Genomic DNA, 20,153 nt, shown 5'->3' on the forward strand with positions numbered 1-20,153 from the left:
CAATGTTCATCTGATCCTTGTAAAGGTACATTCACATCTTCTGATGTCCTTGTCCTACTTGTGTGATAGATGTCCGCAACCTCCTGGAAGAGTGCAGGGCTCTTCAATGAGCCTGGGATGACTGTAGAAACAATCAAAAAGTACCACTATAGTTCGATCATGGGATGCATGGCTCATTCCCACCCTCCCTATCCCCTTCCTAACGACAACCTCTCCCACTCCCTCCACCTCTGTCCCCTGCCCCCCCCCCTCCTCCCCTCTCTCTCCCCCTCCCCACCTCCCCATGTTTTCTGGTGCCCAGAATATTACACTTATCGTTTTGAATCCTGAACTACAGGACCAAGACATCAGGATATAACAACAGACATTTATGTGACGTTATAAGGGCAAAGTAAAAATGTGACATGGCAAATTTATGTGACATGGCCATACCGATGGCAATTTTGTTTTGAATCTATGATCCCTCAACTGGGAATGCCAAATAGTGCAACTTTTAAACAAAGCTAAACACAAATGGTAAAGTTATCTGCTTCATGCTCTGCTTGATGTGCCAAGCCACTACTGATAAACAGCTCTGGAAGGACAAAAGGCCTGAATCGGGGGGGCTAAGGCCAATAATTGTGTAAGTTTGCTTAACATTATCATAGTATAATTATTACAACGAGTAAACTTCCACATTGGCAAAGCAACTGAAATGAACTGCTGTCAAAAATGCATTTTTGGAAAAGTCCCAGGGTCTCCCCCTCCAAATCAGCAGACTAGGCTTTCATAAGTCCCCCAGATACATCATTCACCCTCAGCTTTATACAAAGACTATCGCCTCCCCCCTTTCCCTCATCCTGAGGCCACTCCAAACCCCATCTTCACTACACTGCTTCGAGCTGCCAGCCCCAACCCCTTCTTCCTGGGTTATTCCGGATCATTTGCTCTAATCTCTCAGCTCATATCTCAACTGCACCCTAAATGTTAACACATACTCCTTTCCCCTAATCCAGTTGCTGGCCCAAATCCCAAACCCAAACTCAATCACAACCCCAGTCTGAGCCCATGACCACAACCCCCGCTGTCATTAGTGGAAACAAGATGACATCAGCAGCACGGCAGCTTCAGCCCTCCTTCCCTTTCCTTCTCTCCCCTCCCCTCTCATCCATCCCACCACTGACTCCAACCCTTCTGCAAGCCGGGGCCACTCTCCCAGCCAGTCCTAGCTGTCTTCGCTGTCTCGACAGTCATTGCTGGCTCATTACCAGTGTAGACAACGAGATCATAGAACCATAGACCGCGAGTGGGTGGACTATGAAGAGGACTACAGAGACCCTCAGGATGCTTCCAGGGAGCTAGGACTACAGCTGATCCTTGTGGCTTGCCAGGCAAGCTTTTGCCTGGTGTGGGATTCACTGTGTTACACGCACTGGACCTGAGAACAAGACCAACCAAAAGACACACCCAATGAATGAGAACATGACCAACAGACGCTGACAGGATGCGGTGAGATTAGACGGACCTACACTGCGGCTCCAGGTGAGAAGCTTAGCTGTATATTACTGAAGGTTGTCGCATTTAAACTTAGTAATAAGCTAAGTCCAGAGCTGTGAATAAGAATCTTTCATTTTTATTTTGAGCACAATTCTATCAATTTAAAGAAAAAGCCATAACGGCAAGCCTGACATGGAAGGGCTGTTCATGTTAAGGTTCACTGTAAGATGTGGTGAAATATATATATATATATATATATATAATACAGTATTATATGTATATATACACACATCAGACTCCAAACCCTAACATTTATACATTCATGGCCTATCAACAAGATGTGAGTCAAATACAAACATAACCAAGCAAAGTTCCACCACCAATGTGGTGGTGTTCCACCACCAATATTATCAAAATCAGAAAAAACACCAAAAGCTAGGCGTCTTACCAGTGGGCGTTAAATAAAGAGAAAATAAACATCAACAACAACAACTAAATATCAACTAAGTATTAACGAAGCACCATGAGGATACAGAAAAGAGTTTCATCGAGTGATTATTGCATTAGTGTTGTTTATTCTGGCATCAGTACAGTACTTGCGCCTGAATGGGCTCGTTGATCAGGCCCAAAGCAATTGGTACCAATGGTTGAGAGTTGAAGACTTGCTTTGTATTAAGAGTTAAGATAGCGTTATGAAACTCAGTTGAGGTCACGATAAAGTCCATGACATGTGTTGTTACTCCCTAGGATATACGGACACGAAGTTGAACCCTTGCTTTTGACATTCTCCATAAGAGTATGGATATTTGTGCAAGCAAAGCATTACAAAGTTGATATGTAAACATTTTATTAGGCAGTACACCCCTCTAGGAGGGAACACCTGATGCTTTAATGCTGAGATGGTCTTTCACCAACATGGAGGGACAGTACGTTTGAGCGGTGAAAAGTAAAAGGGCTAACAGGACGAAAGGTCTTTCACCAACGTCCACGATCAGAACACTGTCCAAGCCCCAATTGTCAAAAATAACTCTGGATCCCTCATACAACCCCAAATTCAGCACTAACTAAAGCAGGCCATTATTTTTCCAGCTGTTGGCTGCCTGCACCAAAGATCGTGGGACCGTGGGGTGTTGAGCTGAGGCAGTTGGTTGGCAGAATTGCACCCACTTGGTTCCCAGAGCAAGGACGATGGGAAATGGGATTAGAACAAAGGTCACAATTGTTAATGGTCTTCTGATACAAACCAGCCGTTGGAAAACGGACAAAAGTAACAGCAAGACAAGGTGGTTCTGTACCAGACAGCCCTGATGGGATTTTTGTTCACAACAATAATTAGCACAACACAGGAAACCAAAATGCGTACAAATAAATGTCTCCACAAATCAGGACAAGGCAAAAATAAAAGGGGAAAAAAATAAGCAAACATTAAGATATGTGTGTGTGTATATGTGTGTGTGTATATATAAACCACCACAAGTTTAAATAAACCACCACAAGATTACCAAAAAAAACAAAAAACTTTAATTAACTTCTTTATCTACTTTATCAAGTAAATAGATTTCATGAAAATAATGAAGTATCATACAAACCAATAGGACATGTCCTGCCCACGAGATGTGACAAGATGTTCAGCTAAAGATTTCAAGTACAATATGACATGAGTACTATGACAAACTACTCCTGCCCCCATTATTCTCCTCTTCTTGTGGGGTCACCAAGATAAAGTTTTTGCCCCAAGTCTTTCACAAGCTGGCTGGCCAGGTGGGACGTTCAACTGGAGCGGGATAGGGAAGGAATTTGCCATTTGTTTGGGTGCCAATATAACTCACCTACTCTACGTGAAATACACCGTGGGATATTTAATGGCCAACAGCTAATGACAGCATGTGGGACACCCGGCTCAATGTCCCCCCGAGGGATGGTATACTGTGATAACCACCCTCCCTGCAAAGCACCAATCAGACAGGTCATAGTCGGGTCAATAATCTAAATCAGACTAGGCAATTCAGAAGTGTGCTACCTGTGGACCATCCTGTCAGAAAAACAGACATTTTCATACATTGCACTCGTGTTCTTTCAATCCAAAATGGTAGTGCCCAAAATGGTAGTGCTTTGATCCTGAAGTGCTTGACTAGCACTCTGGAACCTCTTTACATTCTGTTGAAATGACTGAGTTGTGTCAACTTTCTTTTAACCAATGCTGCCAGAATTTGCAAACTTCCATCGTACGAGTGCTCCCGCATCTCCCATTTTCCTCTAAAAAAATCCTCAGCATTTCACAACAAGAGAGGATGGAGATTAGGTAAGGAGTTGAAGCCGAAGGCCACAAAGAGGTTGAAACATCAGAACTGGCCTAAGGTTTTAACACTATCCCTTAAACAAGTGGTGCATTTGCAGTTCATTGAATGATTGTGACGAAACTCCCATTCTGCTCATTTTGTTTCGAACACTCTGATGTCATAAAATGTACAGAAGTAAATGATTGGCCAAATCTCACTGGGGTTTAAACCCTATAAGAACTATTTTTTGTGAGAAAGACTTATTCCACATATAGAAATTTCATCCATGAAACGTTAACAACCGATTGCCAGTTCGTTAATAGTGAAAGTACGTTGATAATCCCACGGCGAGCATTTGGAGGCCTAAACAAAACTGCTCTAACCGGTGGCCTATGTCATGGTTCGGAATAATGCGCAACTACTGGAGAAACTCAACGAGAGCGTACGTTGCACGCAGAATACTGTACTTTGGGAAAAACCAGAAGAATCCTCCATCATTGAAAAACTACAGCTTTTACTGTTGAATTACAGCTTCAAATATACGAACACAATACCTTCCAAGCCCAAATGATCCAGGAAACATCTCCATATCAGATGAAATATTTCGAGTTCCACTAGTTGGCACAAAGAAGCACAACAGAATGGAAAAAGTGTGTCCTTTTCATTTAACGTCCCACTTTGAGAGGTTTATCCTTAATAATGAATAAGGGTGAAATGCGACCAAAACCGGCTCATGGAGATTCCAGACTCAGAATTGAGGGGAAGGGTCCAATGACTTCATTCGAGTCGGTAATTCCATCGCTTCCATGTAACTTGTGCCAGTTGTCTCAAAATCTGAGTCTCGGCCTGTCTGATGCGTCGCTGGCTCGCTTACCCTGTACAAACTAACAAAACGTATTCAATAAAAAATCTCATTCACTCTGCGGACTCGCCAAACAAACAAAGTAGTTCTGCCGGCAGGGCCTGCTCTCGGTAGCTCACATTTGGTGAAAACGTTTGGCATGCTCGGGAAGGATTTTAGGAATTACAAGGACAATAAGCCAACAGAAAAGTAAGGACAGAGACCAACGTGGGCACTAGGAGATGGGCTAATCTATGAACAGAAACTAATAAAGACATGGCAGGTGGTGTCAAATGGCAAATGGTGAAAGGCTAATGGTAAGAGAAAAGTAAATTAGAGTTTGAACAATTCTCCAGATTCGTAAGAAAGTGCAGACTGATCAAGTTCACAGAAACAAATAGTGAGGAGGATATTCTGGTGTGCGTTTGCTCATCACTGAGGCAGGGGAAGGCCGATAATATTTTAAAAATTAATATATGTACCTTGTTTTTTGCCTCCTTCAAGCCAGAGTGGAGAATTGCAATTATATCTAAAACATTAGCTTCCAAATTGCCACAAAGTAACAAATGGAACACCAACGAGGCTCTCACCCACAGGGATGAAAGCACTCCACGACACCGTGTTTACATTTCATACAGCGAGCAGCTGAAAAGCATTAAGGACTCGGACTGGCGAAAATGATTTAGTTTATCAGCCACTCCAGGGATCCGAGAATGAACAAACACGGTGTACTCTCGACCGTGAGATGGAAACTTCGACTTCCAATTACTTTAGAAGTGAAAGTTTGTAAAAATTATTACATCACATTCACGTGAACTTGGAAGATTACTACATCATCATCACGGGTTTTACTTAGAACTTGGGCAAATCAATGATTTGGGCCTAAAAGGGGAAAACATATTTCAAAGAAAATTTGAAATGACAAAAAGTTTCCTTCGGAGTTAATCATCCTACAACCTCAACCGTACCGAGGCCCGTTTATTACGGAAATTCTGTGGTGCCACATTGCAATCATGAGATGTAAATAACTGATGAAAAACAAGTGAATAATCCACAAATCGAGAGGCAAACACTAGTTGATATTACCACTTGGTCAGGATCTGCTGATACCAACTGAATTAGCATGTGTGCCATCTCGGTAACTGCCCAAAGATCAGGCCTGGCTGCCCCCCTCTCAGGCCTCATATCCAAGATCTGCCAAGAGTTGCATGGCAAGTGCAGGACTGCAAAGCCATTTTATTTGCAATTTTAGGACCGGCAGAGAAGATAACTGAGAAGGAAGTTGAGGAAGCGATAAAAGCAATGAAGAGTAGAAAAGCGGGAGGGCCAACGGGAGTTGTGGGAGATATGTTGAAGGCAGCAGGAAGTTGGGGGTGTGAAGATAATGACAGAGATCTGTAATCTGGTTGTGAAAGAAGGCCGCATTCCAGTGGATTGGGAACTGAGTACCCTCGTCCCTCTATACAAGGGAAAAGGTGACCCTCTGGACTGTGGCTCGTATCGAGCGATAAAGTATTGGAGCATGGAATGAAGGTATTGGAAAGGGTGTTGGAGAGGAGGATAAGGGAGAAAGTGAAGATCGACGTAATGCAGTTTGGATTTATGCCAGGAAGAGGAACGACAGACGTGCTTTTTATTGTAAGGCAGTTGCAGGAGAAGTACATGGAGAAGAGGAAGAGGTTGTTTCTTGGGTTTGTTGATCTGGAGAAAGCATTCGATAGGGTTCCACGCAAAGTGGTGACATGGGCATTGAGGAAGTTAGGAGTGGAGGAATGGTTGATCAGAGTAGTGATGGAAATGTACCAAAGAGCACGCACAGCTGTAAGGACGAAGGATGGGAACAGTGGTGAGTTTGAGATGAAGGTGGGAGTGCATCAGGGGTCGGTACTAGGTCCACTACTATTTGGAGCTGTGATGGAGGTGCTGGCTCGGGACGTAAAGGAGGGTTTGCCGTGAGAATTGTTGTATGCAGATGATCTGGTGTTGATTGCAGAAAGTATGGATGGACTGAAGGAGAAGATGAACAAGTGGAAGGAATGTATGGAGACAAAAGGTCTGAAGGTGAATATCGGAAAGACGAAGGTGATGGCAAGTGGTAAAGCATGTGGTGAGGTGGAAAGAACTGGGAAGTAGCCGTGTGCTGTGTACAGGAAGGGTGTCAGAGTCAACTCTATTCAATGTACAATGTGCGCTGTGTGGGTTCATCAAAAAATGTCATGGTTTGAAAGGGTCATTAACCAGTGTGGCAGCTACATTCAAAGTAAGGTGTGCAGAGGTAGCTGCAGATGGAGGAAATGTTGAGTTGGATCTTGGAGACGGCATGAAACTGGAAGGTGTGAAAACATTTTGTTACCTAGGAGACATGCTGAATGGAGAAGGTGGATCAGACTCGGCAACGTTTGCTAGAGTGAGATGTGCATGGAAGACGTTTCGGGAACTGAGTGGCGTGCTCACATGGAGGGGAGTGTTGTTGAAGCTGAAGGGAAAGGTGTATGCTGCATGTGTGAGAAGTGTTATGATTTATGGGAGCGAGACACGGGTAATGAACGTAGAGCAGCAACGAAGGCTGGAAAGGGTGGAAATGCGAATGGTTCGGTGGATGTGTGGAGTATCGTTGAGAGAGGGGAAGACAAATGATGAATTGCGAAAGATGATGGGAATAGAGCCTGTGATGGATGCTGTGAAGATAAACAGGTTGAGATGGTTTGGTCATGTGTTGAGGAAGGATGAAAGTGACTGGTTGAGAAGAGTGATGGAAATTAATGTAGAAGAAAGTAGAGGACGGGGAAGACCGAGAAAGACTTGGCTAAAGATGGTGGAAGAAGAAATGCGGGCAAGGGGGTTAACAAGGGGAGATGCAGAAAATAGGGCAAAATGGAGAAGATTGTCATGGGGACCGCAAAGCTAACCCCTGCTCGAGCAAGGAAAATGGCCTTAAAATGCCTGTTGTTTTCTCCTCAAAACACTTTTCCATGCAAGACACCACTGACATCCGGTAAGAAACTGAAAAAGAAAACGAGAACGGCACTCGGTGGAGTGCATCGTCTTGCCTCGTGCGCTCATTCTGAACAAAAATACCATTGTTAACTGAACATGCTACTATTGTGGACCCCTGCTATTATGGCTCATATACATGTACCCGTATCATCCATGTACCATATTATGTCACATATGTTGCCATTATCTTTAGCTCCATGGCTTATTGATTGATTATTAGGATATTTACCTACCACTTTTGTGTGAAGATGAACAACACCAATCAATGAAGATGAATATGAAAAAATGGTCAAATTACATTTCCTTTGGCTATTCGATCATATGTATGAAGTTTCACATTGATGTGTTAAGAGGTCCTGGAGAAGATATTTTTATGTATGTATTTTCAATCCAATATGGCCACCAGACCACTTGACTGACAATGTCATAAATTTAATTCATCACTCATATCGGGTTGTAGATCAGATTTATGAGGTTCTAGATTTTTTGGATAATGAATTTGATTCAAACAATTATGGCTGGAATACCACCTCACCGATGACATCATCATCATCATCACACTAAATATCCCATAGGGAGTTGATAAAAATGCAAAATTTCATTCTTTCTTTTTTGATGAACGGTTTCGGAGAAGTCCAATTTTTTTACGGCGTAGCCCATAGGGCAAAGCGGTCTAGAACAGTTTGTCCGTCCATATGTTTATCCCCTCAAATGTGTACCAATCAGAGCTGAGGATCTGGTCACATGACAGGGTGATGTGATTACGTCTGATGTCATTACGGTGGTACAGTGGCTGACTCTCCACACTCCGGCATTTTGATTCCAATTTTGTTCAGGCCGAACATACAGTGCATTCAGAAAGTATTCAGACCCCTTCACTTTTTCACATTTTGTTATGTTGCAGTCTTATGCTGAAATCGTTTAAATTCATTTTTTCCCTCATCAATCTACACTCAATACCCCATAATGACAAAGAGAAAACAGGATTTTAGAAAGTTTTGCAAATTTATTAAAAAGAAAAAACTGAAATATCACATTTACATAAGTATTCATACCCTTTGCTATGACACTTGAAATTTAGCTCAGGTGCCTCCCATTTCTCTTGACCATCTTTGAGATGTTTCTACACCTTGATTGGAGGCCACCTGTGGTAAATTCAATTGATTGGACATGACTTGGAAAGGCACACACCTGTCTATATAAGGTCTCACAGCTGACAATGCATATCAGAGCAAAAACCAAGCCATGAGGTCGAAGGAACTGCCCGCAGAGCTCAGAGACAGGATTGTGTTGAGGCACAGATCTGGGGAAGCCGACAAAAAAAATTCTGCTGCATTGAAGGTTCCCAAAAGCACAGTGGCCTCCATAATTCTTAAATGGAAGAAGTTTGGAACAACCAGGACTTTTCCTAGAGCTGGCCGCCCGGCCAAACTGAGCAATCGGGGGAGAAGGGCCTTGGTAAGAGAGGTGACCAAGAACCCGATGGTCACTCTGGCTGAGCTCCAGAGATCCTGTGTGGAGATGGGAGAAACCTCCAGAAGGACAACCATCACTGCAACATACCACCGATCTGGGCTTTATGGCAGAGTGGCTAGGCGGAAGCCAAACAGTTTAATTTTTGTTTCATCAGATCACAGAATCTTGTTTCTCACAGTCTGAGAGTCCTTCAGGTGCTTTTTTGCAAACTCCAAGCGGGCTTTCATGTGTTTTTCACTGAGGAGAGGCTTCCGTCTGGCCACTCTGCCATAAAGCCCAGATCGGTGGTGTGTTGCAGTGATGGTTGTCCTTTTGGAGGTTTCTCCCATCTCCACACAGGATCTCTGGAGCTCAGCCAGAGTGACCATCGGGTTCTTGGTCACCTCTCTTACCAAGGCCCTTCTCCCCCGATTGCTCAGTTTGGCCGGGTGGCCAGCTCTAGGAAGAGTCCTGGTTGTTCCAAACTTCTTCCATTTAAGAATTATGGAGGCCACTGTGCTCTTGGGAGCCTTCAATGCAGCAGAGATTTTTTTTGTAGGCTTCCCCAGATCTGTGCCTCGACACAATCCTGTCTGAGCTCTGCAGGCAGTTCCTTCGACCTCATGGCTTGGTTTATGCTCTGATATGCACTGTCAGCTGTGAGACCTTATATGGACAGGTGTGTGCCTTTCCAAATCATGTCCAATCAATTGAATTTACCACAGGTGGACTCCAATCAAGGTGTAGAAACATCTCAAAGATGATCAAGAGAAATGGGAGGCACCTGAGCTAAATTTAAAGTGTCATAGCAAAGGGTATGAATACTTATGTAAATGTGATATTTCAGTTTTTTCTTTTTAGTAAATTTGCAAAACTTTATAAAATCTTGTTTTCTCTTTGTCATTATGGGGTATCGAGTGTAGATTGATGAGGGAAAAAATGAATTTAAATGATTTCAGCATAAGGCTGCAACAAAACAAAATGTGAAAAAAGTGAAGGGGTCTGAATACTTTCTAAATACAATGTATCGTAGAACCCATCATATATCACAATTGCCATGCTCTACCTTTACATTTTCATTCAGTGTGAAACACAAACAAACTGATTGTTAAAATGACCATCAAATATCGAAAGCATCGGCATTACGGCTCTTGCAACAATACGGTACATATTGATATAGGCCTTCGGCTTCATGCCTCACATTCGGGCCGCTTCGGACAAATTAAACCCAGGTTTATTTATACAGGTAGTATATATTTTTAGTAGTATCATTTTCGTAATAATCATAATATAGTAAATTTCACCACAACACTTTAATCCCAATGTCGTGAAAACAAAGTTAATGTATTGAAGCGGTGTATGGTTCATGAATCAATGATAAGTGGTGTACGGTACTTACAACCGCGGAAGTAAGGAATTCGCTTCGGTTTGTCAATAGTCATATTTTCGAAATAATGATAACGTAACGTTAATATTAGAGTAAATCGAATCGTAACACCAAACAGGAAGGGTCATTCCTCTTTGGGGTATATATATAGCTTACAGTCGATCTATGGTCGGGTCTCAAGAACATTGGGTGTGTTCATTTACCAAGTTTCTTGTGGAGAGGTCGCCAAGTGGTTTTCGCATTCGAGCAAGCACTCCACCCCAACATCCCATCTCCCGAAACCCACCCCGTGTGGAGATAGAAGCGAACAGCAAGCGCGTATACACACACACACACACGCACACGCACACGCACACACCTACGCTTTTCCCACACACACATACATTTTGTTTTTTTTATTTTTGTTTCTCACACTTCTATCTCTTATGATTTTCAATTCTTATTTCTCTTATTCAATTCTTATTTTAAAATGCATTTAATTAATTGTGCAGTATTGGTTGTTCCTGGACTTAATTATAAATAATTTAAAGGATTGCTGTAAATGATATTATTTCACACCATCCCATATTCAACTTTATTTAAATTGTAAACCTCAAAACATTGTTCCTCTACCTAAAGCAAGAACCTTAACCTGTAAGCAATTGACTAATTTCCTGACTGGACGGATCATCAGTTGGGGACCGTTCGTCCTCGAGGTTTCGATCCTTTCAGCCCAGGACCTCTCCAAACTGCGGATCCACAACCTCGATCATGGATCCACATCAATAGATGGTACATCAGTAGATGGTATATCAGTAGATCCACAACCTCAGTTGCGTCCAGGCAGTCAGTCAACTCATCAATGCAACATCATTTATTCCATCTTTCCCTGCTATAGGATTTAATGTATTATCATATATTTATAACTTTCCGGACACACTTCATAATATGATAATACATTAAATCATGCACATCTTACCTTAAATAAACCCATGTACACACACACGTACACACGTACACACATACACACGTACACACACACACACACACACACACACACACACACACACACACACACACACACACACACACACACACACACACACACACACACACACACACACACACACACACTCCGTTCCACCTTCTGAAACCCACATATGGAGATAACTACAATTACACACACATTGCAATAATCTCACAACCCCGTCAGGGCGAGACTAATTAGGCAATCTCACTGAACCAATCAAGACCCTGAATGACCATATTTTCCATTGGCTTATGGAAGAGCTAAATAACAGAGGGTAAGGTAAACGCACTAAAATAAAGCAGAGGGAAACATGCGGACTAGAGACAACCTTTACGCAGGTCAAGTATATAATTACTGTCATCAATTGACTATTCTTAAAGTAACAACACTTTTTATCTCTCCTTTGCAGACAACAGCTTCACAAAGGTGAGCAAGAAGACAGGTTCCATCCAACCACAAAACACGATGGAAAGGTGCCAGCCTGGTCACATGTTTCCTGGGTGTCTGCTCCTAATTCTGCTAGCCTCACTCTCAGTTGCGACATCAGCTCTGCTGACAGATCCTGAAGTTTTTGACAGCAGCGAGGGTGGGCATGAACAAGTGAGAGCTGGACGCTGGACACGTGCAAGTGACAGCTCCTCAGCCCGCTGCTCTTATACCTTTGTGGTACCACAGCAGAAGATCACAGGTCCAATATGCTTGGATGCACAACGGCAAGGCGCCCGGGAAGGAAGCGAATCATCGGACGTAACACGAAAGGATGTTGAGGAAGTGCGGGACAGCCTTCTCAAACAGAAGCGGCAGATCGACAGCTAGCTTGCAGCACCTGGTGGAGGTCGATGGTGGCATTGTAAATGAAGTGAAGCTGTTACGGAAAGAGAGCCGCAATATGAACTCGCGCGTCACTCAGCTGTATCTACAGCTGCTCCATGAAATTATTCGCAAGCGAGACAACTCACTTGAAATGTCCCAACTTGAGAACAAGGTCCTCAACCAGACAGCAGAGATGCTCAAGCTTGCTGGCAGGTAAGACAGTTCAATGAAACAAACACCACAGCTTGTCGTCAATATTTGTTTATGTTTATCTAACAAAGTGGTGACGTAACAAATAGATAGCCTCATCAGGCCAATGACTCTGCCTTGATCAGAGGGTAGTCTTAATTGGCCCCCGAGTTCTAGTGGATCTCATCTAAATGCTGCAACATCCTCTGCAAACTATTCTCCATCTTTACCTCTTTCTGCATCTACAACTGCCAATGTCTACATTGATGATTGTTAAAGAACGTGATTTCTGAAGGAATGTTCAGCAATGTTCCTTTGGTGCTCTATCAACGTATTGTTATTTCAAATTAGAGCCCAAATGGCATCAACGCCTATATTTTCAAATCTCTGTTGCTCTTGGTTCTCCTCTAGGTCTCCTCTTTTCATCCTCTCTTTCTCCTTTGGCTGCTTCCCACCTGCCTGGACATCATACATTTCATCCACTAGACTGCTGCAAAAATATGATCCTCAACTACAGACCAGTAAGCTTACTTCCAATGATAAGCAACGTCACGACGTTGCTTATGCGGACATGACTTCCATGGAATCAATCATTGCTGTTTTTCCATCGTGTCTTTCTTCTTTTCAAATAGCCTGATCTCTGAGACCATCAGTCTGGATTATCTTCCAGTCACAACTGGACATTCTTCGGTCCATTCTCAGCAATTTATAAACGCCATAAATCTCGATCAAGAGCTCAGGACAGTCTCCCTGAACATATCTCGGACATTCGACAGTCTGACATCCTGCTTTGCTTACCAAGCTCGCTGCCTGATGCAGACTTCATTGTTGCACTTCAGACTTCCTCCACTCACACAGTCAACGTGTTACTATCCATGTAACCCTCTCCTTTTCTCTGTCCAAGTGCAGGATGAAATTCCTCATGGCAGTGTGTCAAGCCCAGTCTGATTCCTCATCTTTTTTTTTTTTTCTTTTTTTTTTGTATACAAGATCGAGGCTCGTGAAAGAGCTAACATTAATCACACAAAAAGACAAACCGACACACAAAACAAAAAAAACAAGGGGAGCGGCAGACAAGATGGGGAGAGAGGGGGAAGGACACAAACACAACATTTGAGAGCAGGGACATCGGGAGGACTTGGGGGGAGGTGGGAGAGGAATAAAACATATGAACACTGCAAGGACTCTGGGGTGAATTACCGGGGGTAGAAAAGATCAAGGTTTTCGATGGGGGAAGATAAGAGATGGTGGTGAACAGCTGTTTTAAAGACCTGGAGGGAGGAGTGGGATTGAAGGGAGTGGGGGAGTTTGTTCCAGAGGCGGGAGAAAAGGGGAATGAAAGAGTGAAGGTGAGCAGAGAGCCTAGACTTTGGCAGTTTAACCATAAGAGGGTTGCAGGCAGATCTTGTGCGACCTGAAGGAATATTGGGGGGACAGAGCACAGAGAGAGCTGGGGGAGCAAGGCCGGAGAGGAGTCGGTAGTAGACAGAAAGACCACCAACTTGCCTGCGGTGAGTGAGTGAAAGGCCCTCGGAGTTGACTACATCGCAGGAGATTCCAATGATTCTGAAAGCTTTGGCCTCAACACGTGAAGCCGAGCAAGGTGTGAGGCAGGAGCACCAGCCCAGAGGGGGGAACAGTATTCCATTGAGCTGCGGATGAAAGCCTTGTATGTGGTGAGGAGCTCAGGTGTGCCAAGGAAGGACTTCGCACGACGGAGGATGCCCAGTCGGCGACTGGCTTTGGAGGCCAGCTTGGAAATGTGGTTTTCCCAAGAAAGATCATGGCAGATAGTGAGACCCAAAAGCTTGAGCGACAGAACTTCTTGGAGAGGATTGTTGAGAAAGTAGATGGGAGGGTTGTCCAGTCGGTCCTTTCGGAGAGACATTGTAAGAGTGTGAGATTTGTCAGGATTGAAAGACATGTTCCACTTGTTTGACCAGTCTGTGATTTTGTCCAGGTCTGCAGAGAGTGAGGAGGCTGCAGACTGCCGATCTGAGGGATGAGGAATGGAGCGGCAGATAGTGGAGTCATCAGCAAAGAGATAGAGAGGATTTTCCAGAGAGTCGAAGAGGTCATTGATGAAGACCAGAAATAGCACAGGGCCCAGAACACTACCTTGGGGAACTCCAGCCAGAACCGGAGGGGAGATGAGAGAAATCCATTCAGGGCCACACGTTGCCTACAACCAGAGAGGAAATCCGCAAGCCATGAGTGGAGATTTCCCTGAATACCATAGGAGGTGAGTTTGGTGAGCAGAGCTGGGTGCCAGACCGTATCGAAGGCACGTGATATGTCAAGTGAGACAGCTCTGATTTCCTGTTTGGCATTGAGGACCTCCATCCATTGTTGAGACAGCAGAAGCAACATGTCCAGAGTAGAATGACCTGGTCTGAATCCAAATTGATGATCAGACATCAAGCCATTGGAGAAGAGGAAGGATTTGATATCTGAAGCAATGATGGATTCCATGACTTTGCTGATAATTGGGAGCAGGCTGATTGGTCTGTAGTTGCAAGGATCTGTTTTTGCACCTTTTTTGTGTAAAGCGGTGATGTTTGCTGATTTCCAAGATGCTGGCAGATGACCTTGAGCAAAAGAGAGGGTGAAAAGAACAGAGAGAGGGTGAGATAGAGCGGCAGAGCAGGATTTTAGGACCCGAGGGCTGATGCCATCTGGTCCAGTTGCAGAATCAGAGTCGAGGTTTGATTAAAAAAAACTTCATTGTTTTGATAAAAAATCTACATAAATAACCTCTCCAATGTTCTGGAAAACCATCTCTTCCTTTTTACAAATGACCCCACTGTGACGCACAGAACCTGCATCCCACTGATAGGAAGATGGGCAGCTAGCTGTGTCACACTCTGCTGATCTGGAAATGATTGGGTGATGATCTGACAAGTGGAACACATCTTTCAATCATAGAAAATCTCAGTCTAGCCCTTTTGCTCCGGAAGGATCATCAAATGAACCCACCTATCTACTTCCATGATCAGCCACAGGAAGAGGTTCAACCATTGAACTTTGAAGCCTAACCATCAGCCAAAAACTCTTCTGGGATGACAAATAGCTAAGCTGGCCTCCAAAGCCAGCTGCAGACTGGGTATCTCCCTTGTTCCAAGACTTTCCTTGAAAAAAAAAAATCAGGACTATTTAAAGAACATAAAGCCTTTACCGTAGCTCAAAGCCAGCTACTCTCCCCCCTTTGGATTGGCATCCCAGCATCACATCTCTCTCATGCATTATCTGGTATCAAAATCTCTCAACATTACTGCAAGCTCCCATGATGAGGGCAAAACACAAAGCCTCCAGCTCACATCACAGGCAGGTCAGCAGCACCACCTTTTTAACCACCTCTCCTCTGGTCTCGCTCCCACTGCTCTCCGATGTTCTCAAGCAATTACAGGATGCACGCGTTCTTCCAGTAATCCATTATTGGTTAAATGTCCAGTATCCAGGATGATTGCACACATCAACTATTTTGTTCCTCGAGTGTCCAAAATGTGGAAGCACCTTCCAGAGGCTATACTATCCCACTTTTCCCCCAGGGTTAAAGCAGGTGGTGAACAGCCATCTCATGTCATCTCCCATTCTTACTCAGAATCTCTCTTACCCCCACTAACCTTTACTAACCCAATTTAGCTCTCAATTGCAGGTGACTGTTTCTTCCCTGCTCTCTCCCATCTTTTTCTGTTTGCTCATTCCCTTGCTTATTGTGTTCAAGATTTACCTGGTTGCCCTAATCAGTTCTTACCCTCCATCGAACCTTGCTATTCCGCGAATCTCATTCTTGTGGAGAAAAAAAATCTGCCTCTCCACTACTGCCATGCCTCCACATTCCTCTTTCAGGTACCGGGAGCTGGAGCAGAAATATACCATCCTTCGTGCAATGGTGCAGAACCAGTCAGTCGTCATTGCGTGGCTGGAAGCACAATGCCGCAAAACCTACAACCCTCGGCCACCACATTTCACCGGACGCAACACCCTTTTGGTGGCAGCACCTAATGTTCCTCCAATACATCGCTTTCCTCCCACACTTGGTCAGCTTTTCATCAATGAAATCCAGAGAGACCAGACACAGAATGCTCCTGCCACAACAACTATGACTACTACAACTACCACTCTGCGAACCTCAACCACAAAGCCAGCAACTCTACCAATTATTGATAACACACAAACCTCAGGTGCAAATCCTTCAGGTTAGTGCTGCATGATTTATGTTGTTGTTGTTGTTGTTGTTGATGATGATATTCACATCCTCAGATGTACCAATTGGGTTCCAAAGAATAGGCCAGATACTCAATCAGATGTTAGTCAGGAACTATGGAATTGAAACTCTGCTTGAAATCTAAGGCCTACCTACCATTCATTCAACTTACTCATTACTAAAGAGTGTAATTAAAATAGATGTTGCCTGTAAAACCTCAAGTGCAGAATGCTAACAGAGAACATTTGGCTACAAAAGACCACACAAGGTATGGAAGCTCAATTCAAAACGTCAGTGTTTTGCTTGAGGAAATGGAGAACGAGGGGGAAGACAGGAAGCTTGGTCTGGCCCATTAGCTGGGGAAGGGGCCAGGAAATGGCCTGCGGGCACAAAAGAGAAAAATAAAACCAGCAGCCAGCACGTGTGGCTGCTGATGAGACAAACAGATGGCCATCTTGCCGAGGGTGTGCCTTGGTGTACATGCATGATGAAAACAAAGCATGGAAAGAAAAGTGTGGTAAACAAGCAAGCCACAGCATTCGAGGAAATTATACCAGTTAAGTATGGAATGAAAGGGCAGAAGAGTACCATGCACTTGACAACAGCTGCACAAAGCTCGAGAATAGACCGGTGCCGAATCGCCTACAAATAAAAAATAAAATAAAAAACAACTCGCACTGCCAGGTCTTTCAGCAGCCTACTTTATTGGATGCTGAGGCCTCTATCTGGTTAGTTTATAAATGAAGCCATTCCATTCAACTTTTAATCTCACAGTCGCCAAGACCAATTTCTACCCAGTGTTGCAAATTTGATGGCAAAATGGGCGTACGATATCAAAACGAAAACCAGGCTTGTGTTTCCTTCAAGTTAACAAAGCCAGCAAGTTGCCAGTGCTCGCACTGAATTATAAATGGAGTAGGGGTGGAGGCGGCAAAAATGCAAATGGCGTCTTCTGCCATCGAGCCGGCAAGCTGGGAGCACCAATTCGCATTTATTGCCACATCTGATGCAATTCAAATACTCTAATGGCAGAGAGCTTTTTGAAACTTTGTTCTGTGTAGCTTTTTGATGCCTAGCGAGGGTCTGCAATAAAAAATTGTATTGGTGTCAAAGCCAGTAACCAATTGCAAATTAATAATAGGATGCACAGCAGCTCAGGCCTGTTGTTCTTGAATGTTGATGTCTTTATTTGTGGGTTTTGGTGAGAAAGAAGAAGAGACGGTACCATGAAATAAGAACTTCACAACAGCTTAAATAATTTGGAGAATGTCATCATTTGTCTTCCTCTCTCTTAACGACACTCCGCACATCCATCGAACCATTCGCATTTCCACCCTTTCCAGCCTTCGTTGCTGCTCTACGTTCATTACCCATGTCTCGCTCCCATAAATCATAACACTTCTCACACATGCAGCATACACCTTTCCCTTCAGCTTCAACGACACTCCCCTCCTCATCAGCACGCCACTCAGTTCCCGAAACTTGGCCCGTGTCAGTCTGCATCAACAACCAATTTGAACCGCAATGGGAAGCATAGCAAATCTGATGTTTCAGGCAAAAGCACACACCACCAAAGAGGTTTTTGTCGTCCAATGAAGGAAAAATGGTGAAACCTTTAGTGGATGAAACTTATCGTTCACCAAATTTGGCCAAACATAGCTCAAACTCGAAAAGGAGGAACAATCAAGCCATCAACGAACGTTTCCACATGCTCACGCAGACACCATTATTGTCTCCGTTATCCTAAGCAGGTCCATGGAGAGACTGCCTGCATGCCTGGGAGGCTGGCCAGCACTCCAGCGGGGTCTATCTCATACAGCCAAACCATACGAGCCATCTGATGCAAGCATGGTGCAACCAAGACCATGACCCAGGGGGCTGGCTCGTCATCCAGCGTCGCCGGGATGGATCTGTTAACTTTTTTCGAAACTGGGAAAACTATAAGGTGTGCCAAGTGGAAAAGATAAGTGTATCGGATAATTTGCGTTTATTAGCAAACGTTTTGAATAACTATCTAATGGTTAATGAGAGTACAAGAAAAAAAAATTGTTTACTTGTTTGTCATATTCCTAGAAAGGATTTGGTAACCTTGATGGAGAATACTGGCTCGGCCTTGAGAACATCCTGTGGTTGACAAATCAAACTACATACAAATTGCTGGTGCTCATGGAGGACTGGCAGGGCCGAAAGGTCTTTGCTGAGTACGCGAGTTTCTTGGTGTCCCCTGAGAGCGATTTTTATCGACTACGGCTTGGTCCGTACTCTGGAAATGCTGGAGACTCACTACTCTGGCATAACGGCAAGGAGTTTACCACACTGGATCTAGATCGAGACTCCTACACAGGTGTGTCTTTGCGCCATCTTTATATCCTTCAACATAGCAATGAGCTTGGTCTTAGGAAGCCATTAGGTCTGCATAAGCAAGCACTCACCTGACATACAATTAGAGCTCTAGTGTGGTAACATATGCAGACTCAATAAACAGTTAATTTATAAGTGGTCTACTAATGGGCAAAGCTAGGCCATATTGCTGGGCATCCAGGCACTTGCATTAGCACAAATAGAGCAAGTATGCCAAAAGTGGGTTAAATTTAAATGTCGACACTTCACTATAGCTTTCAACTGAGATTTACCTCAATGTTTTTTTTAACAAGTCTGTGTTTGACCAGGGACATGGTTGTTAGAATGATCTTTGACATTTCACATGCCCGCAGGGAACTGTGCACACTTTCAGAAAGGTGGCTGGTGGTACAATGCATGTGCACACTCCAACCTGAATGGAGTGTGGCACCGTGGTGGACCCTACCGCAGCAAGAACCAGGATGGAGTGTATTGGGCAGAGTTCCGTGGTGGGTCCTACTCTCTACGTAAAGTCGTTATGATGGTCCGTCCCAACATCTGAGGAATGTGGTGCACATGCATTTCACTTCCTTCGGTCACGAGGCCATAACTCCGAAATCTGCAGGACACAGCTTCACCCCATCGCATCAGTATCCTTGTTCAGGCTTTCGTGGATGAAGAAAAGTAAAGCTCTGGCAAGGGCTGATGGCACATGTGCTAAAAGCTGCCTGGAAATGACTCATTGGCAGAGATAAATGGACACAGACAGGCCTTCCCACAAGTGGGTTGGGATGAGGCTTGTGTTCCTGCAACAGTTTATGTATGTTTTTGCAATTTTCTCATCAGTCTTTGTTTGCATGTACAGCCGGGGACCACTGTGGCAACTATTGCCAAATGCTAAGACTCCAGGCTGCAAGCCAATGGCCTGAGGCTGAGCCTCAGAGGGATAGGAACTAGTTTTGAGCCCACCAACCCACCTAACTCCCATGCTATGCATCTTCATAGCCCAATGAGTCTTCCTGACATTGGCAGCAATTATTATAAAGATGGATGAGCAAAGGTTTTCACTGTATAAAGTTACTTTGATATAAAATATAATGTTGTTACCATTACGAACGTGTGCTATTCATTCTTTAAACCCTATGAAGTTCCAGCCTCAT

At 44.0% G+C, this 20,153-nt stretch overlaps 2 protein-coding genes across 8 annotated transcripts in view; one reads left to right on the plus strand and one right to left on the minus strand.

Annotated features, from left to right (window-relative positions):
- Positions 1-20,153, minus strand: part of LOC137433159 (ras-specific guanine nucleotide-releasing factor RalGPS2) — a 262,715-nt gene that overhangs the window by 155,771 nt on the left and 86,791 nt on the right. The window lies entirely within an intron of this gene.
- LOC137412802 (angiopoietin-related protein 2-like) lies at positions 1,400-20,105 on the plus strand. Its single transcript, XM_068098126.2, is given in 7 exon segments — positions 1,400-1,521; positions 11,854-12,254; positions 12,256-12,470; positions 16,296-16,645; positions 18,402-18,598; positions 18,727-18,997; positions 19,368-20,105. Coding segments are annotated over 6 exon segments (1,566 nt in total). The 5' UTR covers positions 1,400-1,521; positions 11,854-11,909; the 3' UTR covers positions 19,556-20,105.

The sequence above is a fragment of the Myxine glutinosa genome, chromosome 8 (assembly GCF_964187855.1).
Source record: "Myxine glutinosa chromosome 8, kmMyxGlut1.1, whole genome shotgun sequence".
Classification (NCBI taxonomy): domain Eukaryota; kingdom Metazoa; phylum Chordata; class Myxini; order Myxiniformes; family Myxinidae; genus Myxine; species Myxine glutinosa.